This window comes from Anarrhichthys ocellatus, unplaced genomic scaffold (genome assembly GCF_004355925.1).
Source record: "Anarrhichthys ocellatus isolate YVR2014 unplaced genomic scaffold, GSC_Weel_1.0 scaffold26, whole genome shotgun sequence".
NCBI lineage: Eukaryota > Metazoa > Chordata > Actinopteri > Perciformes > Anarhichadidae > Anarrhichthys > Anarrhichthys ocellatus.
In genome coordinates this window covers 1,220,611-1,237,384 of record NW_022280056.1, presented here as the reverse complement: position 1 = coordinate 1,237,384, position 16,774 = coordinate 1,220,611, and the positions used below count along the sequence as shown (strand labels likewise).

General features: G+C 43.7%; 3 protein-coding genes across 5 annotated transcripts; 1 reads left to right on the top strand and 2 right to left on the bottom strand.

Moving 5' to 3' along the window:
* Nucleotides 1-1,364: 1,364 nt before the first annotated feature.
* Nucleotides 1,365-3,999, bottom strand: eif3g (eukaryotic translation initiation factor 3, subunit G). Its single transcript, XM_031862368.1, has 10 exons — nucleotides 3,885-3,999; nucleotides 3,746-3,792; nucleotides 3,135-3,223; nucleotides 2,787-2,846; nucleotides 2,604-2,708; nucleotides 2,306-2,501; nucleotides 2,092-2,208; nucleotides 1,853-1,989; nucleotides 1,548-1,654; nucleotides 1,365-1,469 (listed from the first exon to the last, which is right to left on the bottom strand). The coding sequence occupies exons 1-10, from the start codon at nucleotides 3,905-3,907 to the stop codon at nucleotides 1,454-1,456; spliced, it is 897 nt and encodes a 298-aa protein (XP_031718228.1). The 5' UTR covers nucleotides 3,908-3,999; the 3' UTR covers nucleotides 1,365-1,453.
* Nucleotides 4,000-4,180: 181 nt separating this feature from the next.
* LOC116391642 (suppressor of SWI4 1 homolog) lies at nucleotides 4,181-11,131 on the bottom strand. Its single transcript, XM_031862429.1, has 13 exons — nucleotides 10,937-11,131; nucleotides 10,599-10,769; nucleotides 10,249-10,350; nucleotides 10,087-10,137; nucleotides 9,732-9,902; nucleotides 9,436-9,512; nucleotides 9,119-9,226; nucleotides 8,900-9,023; nucleotides 8,734-8,812; nucleotides 8,411-8,540; nucleotides 8,160-8,317; nucleotides 7,630-8,073; nucleotides 4,181-5,871 (listed from the first exon to the last, which is right to left on the bottom strand). The coding sequence occupies exons 1-13, from the start codon at nucleotides 10,949-10,951 to the stop codon at nucleotides 4,922-4,924; spliced, it is 2,580 nt and encodes an 859-aa protein (XP_031718289.1). The 5' UTR covers nucleotides 10,952-11,131; the 3' UTR covers nucleotides 4,181-4,921.
* A 697-nt stretch (nucleotides 11,132-11,828) lies between these two features.
* On the top strand, nucleotides 11,829-16,735 carry ccdc47 (coiled-coil domain containing 47). Of its 3 annotated transcripts, none has more exons than XM_031862186.1 (13): nucleotides 11,829-11,921; nucleotides 12,926-13,224; nucleotides 13,353-13,454; nucleotides 13,742-13,916; nucleotides 14,021-14,142; nucleotides 14,240-14,305; nucleotides 14,427-14,528; nucleotides 14,627-14,737; nucleotides 14,864-14,949; nucleotides 15,055-15,113; nucleotides 15,191-15,300; nucleotides 15,394-15,561; nucleotides 16,121-16,735. In XM_031862186.1, the coding sequence occupies exons 1-13, from the start codon at nucleotides 11,867-11,869 to the stop codon at nucleotides 16,199-16,201; spliced, it is 1,536 nt and encodes a 511-aa protein (XP_031718046.1). In that variant the 5' UTR covers nucleotides 11,829-11,866; the 3' UTR covers nucleotides 16,202-16,735. The 3 variants fall into 3 exon arrangements, with proteins under 3 accessions (XP_031718046.1, XP_031718048.1, XP_031718047.1); XM_031862188.1 differs by lacking the exon at nucleotides 11,829-11,921 and adding an exon at nucleotides 11,928-12,109 and having other exon boundaries at nucleotides 16,121-16,734; XM_031862187.1 differs by lacking the exon at nucleotides 11,829-11,921 and adding an exon at nucleotides 11,962-12,042 and having other exon boundaries at nucleotides 16,121-16,734.
* Nucleotides 16,736-16,774: the final 39 nt, after the last annotated feature.

Genomic DNA, 16,774 nt, shown 5'->3' with positions numbered 1-16,774 from the left:
CCAAGGAGCCCCAAACTGAGAGATGGAGCAGGGACCCCTGGCTCTCTCTCTCTGTGTGTGTGTGTGTGTGTGTGTGTGTGTGTGTGTGTGTGTGTGTGTGTGTGTGTGTGTGTGTGTGTGTGTGTGTGTGTGTGTGTACACACACGTGTATGTTTTATATTAAACTGGGCCTAGTGCCATGGATAAACATACATCTTTATTGTGCATTCAACACTAAGCTATTCAAATAATACACAGGTTCATATATTCATGTTTTTATTTTAAACGTGCAAGGTGCAGTGAGTAGGGTGGCCGTGCCACTGCCATTTAGAAACATACCTTGTCAGCTGATACCAATGCCGATATCAACATTGTGAATTGCATGATAATCATGCATACAAGCTATTAAAATTGATTTCATTTTAAATGAAAATGAGTGGCCTATTAGTGCCACTACCATGCATAAACATACCCGTTATCTTTTATACAATACTGAACTATTAAAATGACAGATTCATGTTTGGGGAAAAAAGAGAATTTAAAAATTGTCTCAACCTAAAATTTTGCAGACTCCCTGTTGAAGACCTGATTTAGTATATTTGAGAAGTTTATTTACACTGAAATGTCCTGGCCAGTGTTTTCTAAAATGCATCAGCAAAAAAAAGTGACTTGTAGTTTAAAGAATTGAAAAGGACACCTTGTTAAAAGCAGAAGTGACAGATCTATAGATGGAACAATATGGCTACTAAGCAGAATCTAGAGATGGCAGCACGTTACCACAATCGACTCTAGACGGTTTTTAATGCTGCATTTTGTTCCTTTAACTTGATCTACATACTGTGCCATTCCAACTGAATTTATCATTTTGGCGGTAATGATTGAAGTGCTTTAAATTTCATTATCTAGACATGAGTAGAGTGATTTCAGCAGTGTGGTTGACATGTGAAAATCATAAAATACAGGAACATGTTGCAGCCACAGACCTGTGAATTCTCATGAATCTCAACTGGACCCTTTTACAGTTTGACTAAATTTAAAGATTTTTCAACTTCAGGCAATTTTGCAGTTTACTTCAGTATTTGTCACTTGGAGTCAAACATGTTTTTAATCCAGTTTCTGCATCACTATTCATAAACATGTACCGATAGCTATAGTATCCTCATAACTTTATTCATTTGTGCCGTTAAGGAAGCATTTGCACTCATCACTGACTTTATTCAGATGTGGCTTTAGTGATGAGAATTCTGCATATGAACCCCTCTGCTTACAATCTGTTCTCAGTCACAACTCTGAGCTTACAGGTATCTAGCTTCAACAGTTTAAAGTTAAGGTTCAGTCAAAAATGAAAGCTACCCTCAAATTTTAGAATGAAAACAAGGAGATTGTGACAATGTGATTCTCTTTATTTAGGTAACAGCCACGTTTTACCACAACAATAAAATCTGGCATCCTCGAATGTATTCTGATGGATTCCTCAGTTGTTGGATGGTCTGTAGAGAGAATTCAATATGTTTAGCAGCAAGAACAAAAAAATACAAATATACACCAACAATTAACTGACAACTTACTTGGCCCATTCGACATTGAGAATAAGATGATCGTATCCGAATCCGGACACTCCTGCGATGGCTCTGGATGCATCCTCCCGACGGTGGAAACTGATGAAGGCGAAACCCTGCAGGAAACAAAGCAGATGATGTATCAGACAACTGTACTATTGTTGGCAGGGCCAGCTAGTATTTAACATAATACTACATGATGCTTTTGTTTACTAGATACAAATACACCAGTCAACGTACTATCTACATAAAAGAACACCTGCTTTAATGCTTCCAGTCTCTGACGTGTTTGTTTTCTGAAGACGGACACTGACCTTTGACTGTCCGGTGTTCTTGTCCTTGGCCAGATAGATCCTCGAGATGGAGCCAAATGGTCTGAAGAGCTCCTGCAAGTCTGTCTCGCGGGTGTCCTCCGACAGATTGGTCACCCGAATAGTGGCGTTGTCATCAGCTGTCGAGAGCAAACGCATGCTGTCTATACTGAGCAACGCTCTTGCTACTGTACAATGAATCAAGTAATGTGTGCGTAGAATAAGAAGGTGGATCTACTTACATCCCCCTCGCCGGTTGGGCTGCATGGACTCCCCTCTCCGCGTGCCTCCGTCCCTCAGGCTTGGGGGAACGTACTTCCCGGTCTTGCTCTGCGCAGGCTGAGCCGGCTCTGGCTCCGCTGGTGAAAGAGAAGAAGAACAGGCCACGTCAGTCATAACGCGAGGAACGTCTCACAAATCTACATCTGGATTGTGTGCACGGTGAGCTGACGGTACCAGAGCCAGCGGGCTTGTCCTTGTCTCCGGTGGAAAGCCCGAGCTGCTCAGCCAGCTCCTTCTGCATGGGGCCCAGGGTGTCCTTGTACGGACAACGGGTGGTCCAATGGTCGCCTTTGCAAATACGGCAAGACACGATCTTCTGTCCTTTCAGCTTGTTCATGGGATCTTCATCCTGGTCTTGGGCGTTCAAGTCCTGCAAGAGGTTAGAAGAGGTACTCAGTCACAGTAAATAACAGCCTGTTTTTGCATGTATTAAGCAGAAATAACCATTAAAAAGGTCACAATGGATCCTCACCTCCTTGCTGGAGATGAAAGTCATGAAGACATCGTCACTGACTGTGGTCGTGGCCACGTTAGGACCGGCTGCATCAAACTCAGAGTTGCCAAATTTCTTCCAGTTCTGGAGTGAGAGAGAAATAGAATCCATGACGCCCAAGTTCACCCAAAGTCTTAACTTCAAAGTGAATAAAACGCAAACCTTTCTCCTGGCAACAGCTTTTGAGGCTTTTCTTGTCTCGATCTTGAAGGTCCGCACAATCTACAGGACACACAGGCAGAACATGACGAATTCAGTTATTTCACAAACGCAAAATGTTGCATGTATGACGACTTCTGTTGGTTTTGCAGTGTTACAAATCAAAAAAGGAAGTCTAATGACATGTACTACTCCAGCTCTGACGTTTGATACATGAACAAAGAAACGCCTCTTCACCATCACGGTAGCTGTACACCAATACATGTACACCATCTTTAATAAACATGTTTAAGAGTTGCACACGTATACAAAGCAGCATTGTTTAGCATATCTTAGTAAAACTTAGCTTACCTTGAACTTCTTTCCGTCATCATCTATTTTATATTCCGTGATGGTTTTTATATTTCCTTTGATGGTTTCCTTGGGAGGCGGTAGTGTTCCTGAGAAAAATAAATAAAATTAGATTCTGAGCAAAAAGCAACAGAAGCAGTTGTCGCTGCTCTCTTAAATAAACAGACATCAACACTGTACTATGCTGTTGTGTCAACGCTGACTAGGGAGCAGCCCCAGTAGGTGTCCTCTCTTGATCACATCTCAAGTTATTAATTAACCCGGGACATTTTTATTTATTTATTTCTAAAGCCAGTAACACAGCTAGCTTGCTAACTCTTAGCTATCATAACGTCCCCAGTGAATGACACTGCCTACGTCACCGTCATATGTCGGTTAGCTTCATATTTAATCAAGAAATCGTGCATTTATGTCATTCGGTCAAACGTACTAATCACATATTTTAAACATCAGATATCCAACACATCACTGGTACGTGTGTATGTTATCTGGAGTAATACGCCCGACAACCACGTGTGAGTGGAAGCCGCCTATCCGGCCTCCTCCTGCGGACACCAGGCTAAGAGAGATGTGCTAGCATTAGCATGAGCTAACTGACGTTAGTTCCTTACCTTCGTCTACCTCCTCCTCGACTTGGTCTGCCCAACTGGGCTTGGAGCTGGAGGGGAGAGATTGATATTGAATATTAGATCGATGATACATCTCCAATATATGCAGAAGTTATTAAATGTATATTAAAAACCCACTCACTCGTCGTATTCAATCGACGGCATCTTCTCAGCTAGCTTAGCTTCAGGGCCGTAAAGAGCGGAGCACAGAGCGACGAGTCGAGCCGCCAATACACACACTTCCGGGACTTTAACTTTCGCAATAAAGGCACCACGTTTGCCTAACTGTTAGCTTCACAATAAGAGCCTTGTTTCCTAACCGGTGGTATCAAGCTAAACTCTACTGGTGGGAGGGTGGAAATCATATGTAATCATATATGAATTTCGCTTTGTATTATGATGAAAATGTTTGACATTGTCAATGCTTGATATAGGATGACAGAGGGGAGAAGTGACAGAGTCGTGTCGATACATCAGTTATTCTTGTCTATTTCTTGGAGAGAGAAAAACCGAGTGTGAGTTTCATGCAAGGAATAACTTTCACGAGAGATAAAGAAATGTTATTTCTGCAGCTGTCACAGTCTTCTTCTGTGCTTTCTATCTCTAGGGCTGCAGACCTGATTGGGGAGTAATCAGTGGTATACCTGGGCCTGCTGTGACCACATGCATAAAAACGTGAGTTTTTGTTAGCATCTCACTTGTCAGCCTACACCTTTTTTTTGTGGCTTTTAGTTTCGTTTCTTTGTTTTTACAGCACGACACCCATGCAGCAAATTTACATGCGTCCACTCACACTACTGCCATACATTTATTTTTACATTGTTTTTTGTTGCTGGTTTTGAGCCGGGCTGTGACGGCTACACAACAATTTTTTTGTTATTTACTTCTCTGTAATTTATGCTTTTTTGTTAGTTGAGAATTGCTGAATGCATTAACCATTCATCTTTCAAAAGATCTGAAAACAAATCCCATATTGTATTACAACAACTGGGATGAGAAGGTCACAAGTCAACATTGCTTCATTAAAACACTTGCTCAAAGAGAACAGGATTCCTCTGTAACAACGTATTTATTACAGAGGATTATGTTGCAAAGTTAGTTGAACAATAACTTTCAGAAAAAACAAGTCAAGAAACTAGAGCAAGTTTTTACAGCATGAAAACATGATGAACTTCCTGGTCAAGCAGCAGCTCTGTACTTCGTGCTCCCCCCCCTGTTGTCGTCCTCTTGGCTCTTCCCACAACTAGCCACTCTCATACTGTCAAACAAAGCCAAGTAAAGGATTGGATGGATGCACATGTTCAGAGTTGCCAGTCCCTTGGACACCTGGTACATGTAGTACACCCAACAAACATCAGTGTTGGGTGTATGGATTTTCCTGTACAAGTGCCAGATCTGGAAGACGTGGAACGGCATAAAGGAAACGGCATAAAGCACAATCACTGATGTGACTAACAGGGCTACCTTACGTTTCTCCAGTGTGGTTACACTGATGTTTTTCCACACCACGGAAATCACCACACAGTAAGAAGAGAAAGTAACCAGAAAGGGAACCAGACAACCAAACACAGCCAGGAACATTTTGTAAGTGAAGTGAGGGCTTTCATTCCCGAGACGCTGGGGACAGAAGGACACACACTGAGTCGTGTTCCCACTTTGGCAAACTGAGGCAAATCTCAGCACAGGGCAGGAAATGACTGCTACAAGGACCCAGATGAGGACACTGACGGCCTTGGCGTGGACGGGCTCTACGTGGGACCGGGTGAAGAAGGGAAACGCGAGGGCCACACACCGGTTCACACTTATCGCCATGACGAAGAAGATGCTCACGTACAGGTTGCAGGTGAAAAGAAACCTCTCGATTTTACACGCAGCCTCGCCAAACACCCAGTGTTTGTCCAGGGAGTAGTAGACGATGAGCAGAGGCAGGGTCAGGACATACAGCAGGTCACTGATGGCCAGGTTACAGGCCAGGACCACCCCGGTGTGCCAGTTCCGCCTCTCTCGGACCACCAGCAGCCACAGGGCGAACAGGTTTCCGGCCAGGGCCAGGGGGAACTCCACGCCATACATCAAGGGCAGCAGGGGCTTCTGGATCTTCTCACACCTGAAGTTATTCTCCATCTCGAGTTCAGCCCACGGTTACTTTGTTGCTCCCACACAGTTTTGCCGTCCAAAATCTATAATTTGAAGTATGTTGATTAATACATTTGAATAAAAGTCATATTAATTATGTTAAGTGCAGTTCATGTATGCAACGTTTTTGAGACAATGGGCACAGACATGTAAAAGCATGTTAAGGTAGGAAACCTTTCCACAAAGAGGATTTTTCTTCTTTTTTTGAGGTAACAAATACAGTAGGCTGATACAATGTTACACTAAATGTTACATTTTAAATACAGAGACTCAATTTTACCCTGAGAGATTCAGAAATGTAAATGTTAACCTCTTCTTACCGTAAGGCAGCTTTGCAGAGCAGGTGCTGTGGCGTGTAACCCGAGAGTTAATTTCCTGTGTGATAACTGTAACGACAGCATGAAAAGCTCCTCGACGTGAGAGACATGGAGGGCTTTTAGAATTCTGATACTTAAGTCTGTCACTTCCTCTTACGCAACTCAAAGAAACACTATGATGGCACTGCATGCGCAAGCCCAATGGTGGTAAATAGCTCTCAGTGTTAACCATTTCTATGACTACGGGCTTTAGGGGAGGGTTTTACATAAAAATGTAAACTTAATCACCGATCTGAGATCAGTCTTATTGTTACTTACAACTCGATCCTCACATGAAGACTTTGGGGAGCAGCTAATGAGCATCAGCAGCTTCATATAAATCCCCTGGGTGCGGTCTTTCGGTGTCAACTTGATAACTGACCCAGAAGTGTGGAAGTAAAGTGATGATAAAACCTGTCGGGCACATTCTTGAAATTCCTAGGACAAGTCTCCATATGTGGGTCTGCAATTCACTCCAGAGTGGTGGAGCTGGATTAGAAAAATATTCCGGTGTTTAGTGAGAATGCCATCTTGATCTGTCGAACCAAAGAGGACAAATGTCTAAAATTCCCCGACTTCAGATTGTCTGATAATCTTGGTGTCTGTTGTGAAGTAAAATATATTTTAGGTCGTTTTATAACGGAACACGACCGATAACGACATTTCTCGGCCATGTCGTAGGATGTATGCACAAGCAATCACTCTCTCACGCAAGTTTGGTCTGTACAGAGTAAGTGAGGATGTCTCTGTTCAGAGCATATTGTACAACACTCGACACACACACAAAGAGCTTACAGCGACTAATGACGCCACGAGAATACTGCTAAAGGGACAGATGGAGTAGTGCCAGTGAAATGTTTGCGGCTGCACGAGTCAATACTTTCCAAACAGTTTAAAGAAATCTTATGTATAAAAGTATTTGTCGGCTTAATGCCTCTGAAAATGACATATTGGTTTTAACGACCATAGTTTAGTAGCACACGCTACCAGTCCCAGCTGTGGATACTTTGGTACAGCTGTCTCTCTGTAAGGCATTGCGAGGCCTACATGTACTTTAATGTTTGTGTCATTTTATGTATTCATCTTATCTGGACCCCGAGTCTGAAAAGAAAGTTTGAATTGAAAAAAAAAAAATGTAATAATCATAACTCCAAGAAACAGCACCAGCTCCCAGACAAGAACAAAATCATCTTTTAACAATTTATTGAACAAGTACAATTAATGATACAGTGTGGAAAATATAGCACTTCTGTTCTCCTCTGTCCGTCTGCTGATTTTCAGCAATAAACTGTCTCACAAACAAACATCTGGTTAAATAACTGGCTGTTTGCTGCCACCTGGAGGTCGAGCAGAAAAACACATTGAAAGTCCAGAGAGGGGAGGAGGAGCTTCAGCCTTTCCCCTTCCTCTGTTTAGAGCCGTGCTTTGGACCCTTCTTCTTGAAGGCCGGCTTGCCTTTTGGACCTTTAGATTTGTCCGTATTTTTATTACCACCGAATGTCTTCTTCCCATCAAAATTCTTCTTCCCGCCAAACTTCCTGTCCCGGTCGCCAAACTTCCTGTCCCGGTCGCCAAACTTCCTGTCCCGGTCGCCAAACTTCCTGTCCCGGTCGCCAAACTTCTTTGCTCCGAACGCCTTTCCTCCAGGCTTCATTTTCCTCCCAAACGGTTTCTCCCCGCCCTTTCCTGTTTTGTCTCGGTGTCCTCCTGGACCGCTTCTCATGGGGGATTTAGTGTCTCTGTCTTTTCTAAACGGTTTACCCGGTGACATCTTCCTCTTCTTGGCAGGGTCATGAGTCCTCTCTGAGCCGTGCCTCCTCTTGTTAGCGGGGAACATGTCTGCACACAAAAACCGAGTCTTGGTCAATAACTACGTTCAAAACAACCCGCAGAGCTAATGACTTATAGCACAACGTTATATTCACCTTCATCTGGCTCCAGTCCTACAGCCTGTCTGTAGTACTCCACCTCATCATCAGATTCAACAACAGCGACCTCATTGTCCTGCATCCCGGGATCCTCCACCTCACTGTCCTCTTCAGCCTCGGCGTGTTTCCTCTTAATGCCTTCCAGGCTCTTTTTCCTGTTAGGAGGGGAAACAATAAGTGTTACACGGACGCAAAAAGAAAAAAAATGACATGGCAGAAAGGTCTGATTATCTACACGGCCAAATTACTTGTTCACGTCTCGTTTCTCTTTCTTCTCAGCGACGTTCTGCTCCTGCTTTTTCCGGCGACCGGCCTTCTCCTTCAGCTGGGCCTCCTTCCTCTTCAGGATCTCCTGGATCTCCTCCTCCGTCTTGGAGACTTTCAAACAAAGTGCATAACAACTTAGAAGACTGTTTCTACACGGTCCACATTAAACCCTGTAGTCTTCCGATGCATCAGTAAGCGTTTACTTTTAGAGAGAAATCATAAAATTCATAATGATTTTTTTCATCACGTACACCAGAACGTACCAAGCAGGAAGACCAAAGAAAAAGGACGGAGGTGAACTCACTCGTGGTGTGATAGAGGACACTCCCGTCTCCCATGCCGTCCTGTATCTTCACCAGCTGCAGAGTCATGCGAGGACCAATCTGAGGACAACACAGAGCAACACTTCAGGTGCCATCCGAGCAACATGGTAACATCTTTAAACGGCTTCGCTCCCTCGGCGCTCTCACCTCGGTCAGACGGACGGCACTCTGCTGGGACGCCATGTTGCCTCTGCCGGAGTAGACCTGCGGTAGCTCCGTTATGTTGTGCTCCCCGTCTTGCTCGGCTTCACTTTCGGAGAGATTCGCTCCCCTGAGAGACGAAGGAGAGCACAAAACAGATTGTCATCAGACTAAGCGCCCTTTGACCTCAGGACTACAACGGCTGTACCGCCACGAGCAGCTCACTTTATCATCAGCTCGCTGATGTCCTCAAACTTGCTCATGTTGGGGAACCTCTCCTGCATCAGCTTCTTCACGCCGCGGCTCATTCCCACGGGGACAACCTTCATGCTGCTGCAGGTTACAACACGTCATGTGCGTCAGTGTGACATTCACTCAACAACATATAAGACGTGTGGCTGTAGTGTGGAGGCCCATCAGTGCGTTTACTTTGAACATCACTGAACAATCAAGTCACAATCTGTCATCATCTGAGCCGATCTCTGTGCAAAGTCAAGCTCTTTGCCATCTGTGACTAATGTACGTGACAACGCATTACTTACTAATGACGAAATTCAATTTCCTGGGTCTCTGGGTTGTAATTCAGCAGCACACACCTCTTGATATTATTGAGGCTTATCTGGAAAACAACAGCATCTTATTTATTTACTGCTAGAATTCAGGGTTAAATGTTTACGATGCTGAAAGACTCAAAGATTCAGAAATCAGAAAGCGTTTACTTTTAATGTATCTTCAAAGGGAATCTCAGAAGACTATACTCTCATCATGCCAACGAGGCTTTCAATCTTGAGTCAACCAAAGTGACGGCGAGGCAATATTGTGCGCTAGAAGAACAAACCTTGTGCACATTGATGGAAGGAAACATGTTCTGAAACATGGTGGCCATGAGTTTGACGTGCATGCCGTCAGATCCAAAGTTATTGAGGATGAGGAGCGGGTGGTGCGTGAACTGCTGCTCGTGCATCCGGTGCTTCTTCAGGGACGAAACCACATCTTTGACCAGAGAGTACTGAAGAGAAAAAGTTCAAAAGAGTCTTAAACGAGAAAAAAATCAAGAGTTGAAAATGACTGACAGTTTGGGCAAATCAGTGCGTTTACTTTGAAAACATCACAGACAGTCAAGTACTAAAATGTCATCATCATTTGAGCCCACCTGTCTACTTGTGTTTCAATCATGAGTTCATATGTTTTACCTTGAGCACTTTGAAATGAAGCGTGGGACCTTTGGGAAGTCGAGCAAGTCTCTGAAAGCACAAGATGCGAGTTGTTTAATGGTGGAACAGGCTTTACGTGCCACAACCGTACAGTCCTTCAGTACCAGAGAGCGGCCTGCTCATAGTGTGAGGTGGTCTCACCATGTTTATGCAGCTGGGAGTCTTGCTGAACATCATGAAGTGAGTCACTCCCAGTGGTCCTGCGATGGCTACAAAGTCTTTCAGCACGTTCTTCTTCCTCACCTGGTTTAAAAAAAAAAAAGAAAAAAAGAAGCACAAACAGGTCAGACGTAGTGGATGAGACTCAGCAGGATAAGGCAATGACACTTAAATCTCGAGAAAACCAAAATATTTTCACTCAATTGTTCAAATAAAGCCTTTAAACAACCACACATCTACCCTTGTGATGCCATTTAAAGCAACCGAATGAGCTCACAGAGCACATGGCCTCATCCAGCAGCGTGGACAGTCTGCTTTACGGTTCGACAGACCTTCAGAGACTCCGCGGTGAACGGCTCCATGACTCTCCGCACGTCCACAATGAGCTGACCCACGTTTTTCCCAATCTGACCCCGATTAAACACGAAGGAGTGCGGGACCGCGCCGTAGGTCTCCTCGGCCACATGGTTAGCTGTAGCTCGGGACTTCTTCTGGTTCTTGGTCTGAAAGCACAATAGTCATATGTATTTATTATCATGAAAAGAAAAGGGAAATAACATTTCACCGATTCCTGTGTGATTTGGATTTAAATTACAATATAAGTGTTAAGCTCACATCAGGCTAACTCTCTTCACTCGTGGCTAACTTGCTAGCACAGTCCGGTCCTTACCTTAGATTTCCCCATTATTCAGCGATGTTTAGAGCAGCTAAAGTCATCAACATCAATAACATCTGTTGTTACCGCACTATCTTTACGCTTTCAATAGGAATCGCGTTCATTATGAACGAGAATGTTGACAACTGTTTCAACGAGCGACGTTACACCGACGAAGTCAACGCAACACGTTCCACATGGTTCAGCCGCTGTGTGTCACACACTAATGATTCCGTGTCGCTCAAATGTCCTGAAAAATAGTTCCGAGCAAAAGTAAACCGCATATAGTTAACCGTTATGAAGTGCGTAGTTAACTGCTAATAAATACATAATAAAGTTTGTATTTATCTTAATAACACAACGAAAAGTTTAGTAACGGTGTAACATAATAGGTAAGTTAGTTGAACTCAATACATTAGTTTAATGATAAACTCATAAGGCTTTTATTGTTAAGCAGTCTGTAAACTCTTAACAATTATATAAAGTTGAAAATAAAACATAACATACATAGTGAAAATAAATAAATATAGCATGGGTGGATGTTTACATTGCATATACAGCAGAATGATATTCTGTAATAATTTGTGTAAATAACGATATTTATTTTAACTATACAAATATAATCTATGCTGTAATGTAAGGAGTTGGATGTTGTAGTGTATGAATCCAGAGCGTAAGAAAATAGTTTGTAAGCTACTTTACTATGTATATTATGATCGTAGTATTGTGTACTGTAATACCACTTCTGAAATAGACACAGTTGTAGTTACGTAACGTGACCAGTGGGTGGCGCTGAAGTAATAAGCATGCTAGCATTCAACGCCCTATGTTCAACGTCACTCGCATAAAGGCAGACATAACAACAGCCCATAAAGACTTCCGGTATAAATATTTTCAAAATAAAACTGTTGCGTTAATCAGACGAGTACACGTCACGTGATTTCTATGGCGTCGAAGGGAGTAATGGATATATCCTGCTGCGATACTTTTGCTTTGAAAGGTTGGTCCTATGTCGAGTGCTCTCCTGCTTCAGGCGTAACGGGAAATATTACTACAAGGACAGTTCAAGCTACTTGATTCGAAACCAGCGATACGTTTTTTTTGTCACAGTCATACTCCAGGTACGCTCGTTGTTCGGGTGTTTTGTTAAAGTACGACTAATCGTCTGGGTTGAGTTAAAGAGAACAGGTTGGTTGCTAGCAACAAGGTGCCATGCTAGTTAGCCACCGTTAGCATGCTAATAGCAGGTTTGCTAACAGCTAATGATAAAGTGAGTGAGAGCTGGGGGGGATGGGTCGGGTATGATTTGCGGGTTTGTGGTTTCATCGTACATGTCATAAACACTGGATTAGTATACAGTGTTAGTTTTGACTTGAATGCCACCACAGAAAGTCATTTATATCACTTTATATTAAAGCCTGTTAGCAAAACTCACACGTTAGATATGTTGGGCTAAAGTTCATTGGGCTAACGACAGCTCTCTGGATTTAACCCCCAGCTAGTGCAGCTCCTGAAGTTTGACCTAGCTTAGCATTTACGTTGTGCCTTAGTGTGTCATTAGTAATGTCTAATCCTGGTACACTGATACATTATAGCTTTATCCTTTTTTTTAAAGTGACTTAATCAGGGACCAAATCAACACAGCAGCTCCTTCTCTTCCTCAGTAGTTGTTTCCTCGTTAGTCTCGGTCCGTGGGGACTCTTTCCTCTCTTTGGGGTTTGTCTCATGAAGCCCTATTGTGCGAGCAGTGGCTTCCTTGGTTGCTGTGTTGTGGTGAAATTTAACCTGAGCTCTTCCCACAGTTATAAGCTACTGCCAGAGGCCTCAGTTTGGATTATGTTAAATATCTATGGCCTGACAGGTTGACACTATCACCACACTTTTACAGAATGTAATGCTTCCAGGTAGCCTCACTGATACACAAGCACCTTGCAGAATGGAGCAGTTGACAGATTTCTGAACTGGTGTGTCCTCTTGCATCAACTCTTTCCCCCTGTGGTGCAGGTCCCACCATGCGTAGAGCGCATCTCCTCTTGATTCCCGTGCTGCTGGTCCTCCTGGCCCTTCCCATCTCCAGGGGACACTACAACGATGACTTCGACGATGGCGAGGACATCGCAGACTTTGACGACAACGACTTCGCTGAGTTTGAAGACATGAACGATGATCCGGCGGCTGAGGCAGAAACTGCCCCCCCGCCTCGCGCCTCGCCTTCCTCGCAGCCTGAAGAGGAGGAAGACGAAGATGAAGCCACCGTGGAGCTGGACGATGGTCTGGATGGCTTTGAGGACTCCGAGACACAGGTACATGGCCTTGTATTACATATATAAGCATACAATTTGAGCACATTCTTCATAATAAATGAATTTTTGTATTATTGATGCCATTTTATTAAACTACGCAAAGCTAAATGACCTCGATGTTTCCTTAGGATCAAGACATGTACAGTAAATATGACCAGGAGGAGTTTGAGGTGACTGGAGACATGGAGAAGCCGGGCCACTCCATGAAAGACCCTCTTATAATCCACACGGTAAGCCGGGCTTATTGCTAAAATCTTCTCACAGGCAAGTTTCACACTCCTCTGATCGTGATCGGCTGAGGCTCTGAAAGTGCACGTGGTTCCTGCTGCCTGCAACGCATACGGTGTCGTCATTATACTTAAAGTTAGACGGATGAATTATATGTTGCATCACTATGTAATTAAGTACAGAAATGTTAAACATTTACTCTTAAAAGTTTCATCTCATGTTGGCCTAGGAACAAAATCCAGCATCAGTCGAGCTATGATGCCAATGAACGCTTGTTGTTTCTCTGCAGGTTCCTGCACATCTGCAGAACAGCTGGGAGAGTTACTACATGGAGATCCTGATGGTCACCGGCCTGTTGGCCTATATCATGAACTACCTCATCGGCAAGAACAAGAACAGTCGCCTCGCTCAGGCCTGGTTCAACTCACACAGGGAGCTTCTGGAGAGCAACTTTGCACTAGTGGGTGAGTTGTCTTCAGTACACGACACAGCAGTGTGTGAAAGCAACGGATGTCAATCGTGGTGACGGTCGGTACGAAGCAGAGCTTGTGTTCATTGGTATGTGCAGGTGATGACGGCACCAGTAAAGACGCAGTGAGCACCGGGAAGCTGAATCAGGAAAATGAGCACATCTACAACCTGTGGTGCTCCGGACGTGTGTGCTGTGAAGGCATGCTGATCCAGCTCAAGGTGTGTTGATGTGTTGCATGTACAGGACTGTGTTGGTGTCACTGTATTGTGCTGAATATGCCGTCATGTAATGTTCCTCTCATGTGGTCTCATCCAGTTTCTGAAGAGGCAGGACCTGCTCAACGTGCTGGCCAGGATGATGAGGCCTGCCGGGGATCAAGTGGTCTGTATCGCTCAAATAGCAATTTAATCAAGTCTGTGTGGAGTCTGTGAACTGGAACACAAAGTATAGATTCACTGGACTGTGCACAGTCATTGTCTCACTCACATCTCTCTGTCTGTAGCAAATCAAAGTGACGCTGAATGAAGACGACATGGACACTTTTGTGTTCGCTGTCGGCACCAAGAAGACGATGGCCAAGCTCCAGAAGGAGATGCAGGACTTGGTGAATATCCTCCACAACTTCTGCACATGCTGTGTTTATTATACCGTACTATTGTTACTTCATATACTTAAACAATGGTTTTTGTTATTTCTCCACAGAGTGAGTTCTGCGGTGACAAGCCTAAGTCCGGGGCCAAGTATGGGCTCCCTGACTCTCTGTCTATTCTGAGTGAGATGGGCGAGGTCACAGATGGGGTGATGGACAACAAGGTACTGTCTCTCTACGGCCGTCTCACACACAGTATTGTGTTTAAGGGTTGAACAGGGTTATTATGACAGGCTGTCTTACTCTCTTTAAATACAGCTCTCAATGTGTCTGGATCTGTTTTTGTTTAGATGGTGCATTATATCACCAATCATGCTGAAAAGATCGAGTCCATCCACTTCTCGGACCAATTTTCTGGTCCAAAAGTTATGCAAGAGTAAGTATTTCATCTTTTTGTCTTTTCAATCTCCGACATGGAAGTTATTTAGCACTTTAATACGTTCTCTGTGGTACTTAAAGTTCCAGTGTGTGTGTTTTTCAGGGAGGGTCAGCCCTTAAAGCTGCCTGAGACCAAGAAGACGCTGTTGTTTACATTTAATGGTGAGCACTTCGTCTCTCCTGTCTTCACGACCCCATCATGTCATGTTGATGTTTCATGTACTCTGTTTCTTGTGTAGTGCCTGGCAAGGGCAACCCTTCTCCCAAAGACATGGACTCTCTGCTGCCTCTCATGAACATGGTGATCTACAGCATCGACAAAGTCAAGAAGCTCCGTCTCAACAGAGAGGTACGTGGGATTCTAGCACGTCGGTGCCTCGCAGTGCATCCAAATGACCACTACACTTACTTTAAGTGCTTTATATGTTCCCGGCATGTGTAGGGCAAAATGAAGGCTGACAGAAACCGGGCCCGTGTGGAGGAGAACTTCCTGAAGCAGACTCACGCTCAGCGGCAGGAGGCAGCTCAGACACGCCGGGAGGAGAAGAAGAGAGCCGAGAAGGAGAGGATCATGAATGAGGAGGACCCGGAGAGACAACGTCGTCTGGAGGTCAGAAATGCCACAAAAAGACTGTTAAAGGAAGAATTTGACCTTTTTGGTGGAAGCTGCTTCTTTGCTTTGTTGCTGAGAGTGAGAAGAGATGATTGATGATGATGTCATTCTGTGCTTGTAAATGCACCTGAAGCAGTTCAGCAATTTTACTGAAGTTGATGTACTTTTATGATTCTAGCAATTTTTGTTGAATTCACTCACTGTAATTACCTAAAATGATGCAGATGTTTTACAGACATTAATGTGCTGTTAATTGATTTTACACTTTGGTTTTGTAAAGATTAAACAATTAATATATAGCTTGTTAATTGAGCGTTGGAGGTTCTGGTTGGGTGGTTTTGGATAGGTAGCCGTTTTCCCCTGTTTCTTAGCTTGATGCTAAGCTAAGCTAAACCGGCTGTAGCTACATGTTTACCGTACATATGTGACGGTCGATCGATCTTCTCATCTAACTTTCAGCTTGAAAGCAAATCAACACATATCCCCAAAATATCAATCTTATATTTAAGAAAAACACACAAATAACGTCTTCAAATATTTCTCTTTCTTTCTCCAGGAAGCGGCTCAGCGACGTGATCAGAAGAAGATCGAGAAGAAGCAGATGAAGATGAAGCAGATCAAAGTGAAAGCCATGTGAGCGAGCAGCACAGAGGACTCGAGCGCACCGCTCCGGCTCACAGTCGCTGTAAATGGTCGAGCTCTGCCGTCTCCGTCACCACCTGCTCTATATTTGGTGTGGCTCAACCCAAATGACTGAGAGTGAACTGTCCATTTCAAGTGGGAGGGACTTCTTCCAGCATCATATCGCCACAATTTTTTACTATTATTTTTCTGTCCAGCTATTTTGTCAAAATGAATTGGAGCTGTGTTTGACAGCCGCGTAGCTCGGTGAGCTTTTTAAACTTCATCTGCTGGGAGAGAACGCACTATTTGGTGGTTTTGAGCCACATTTTTAAAAAGCATCGCTGTGGTTTCATTGGAAATTTATTCGCATTAATATAATCTTGAAAGAATTTTAATTTATATCTGATTATTTCCATTTCTTGCAGGCTGTTTCTAATGATTATCTGAGCAAACAATAAAATGCACTGGAGTCTGTTGGAAGACTGTCTGTTTTTCTAGATCAGATTTGATTTACAGGTGATAAACGGTTTCATACTAATCAGACCTTTAAGAGAGTGAGGGTCTATAAGTTACATAGAGACTGATT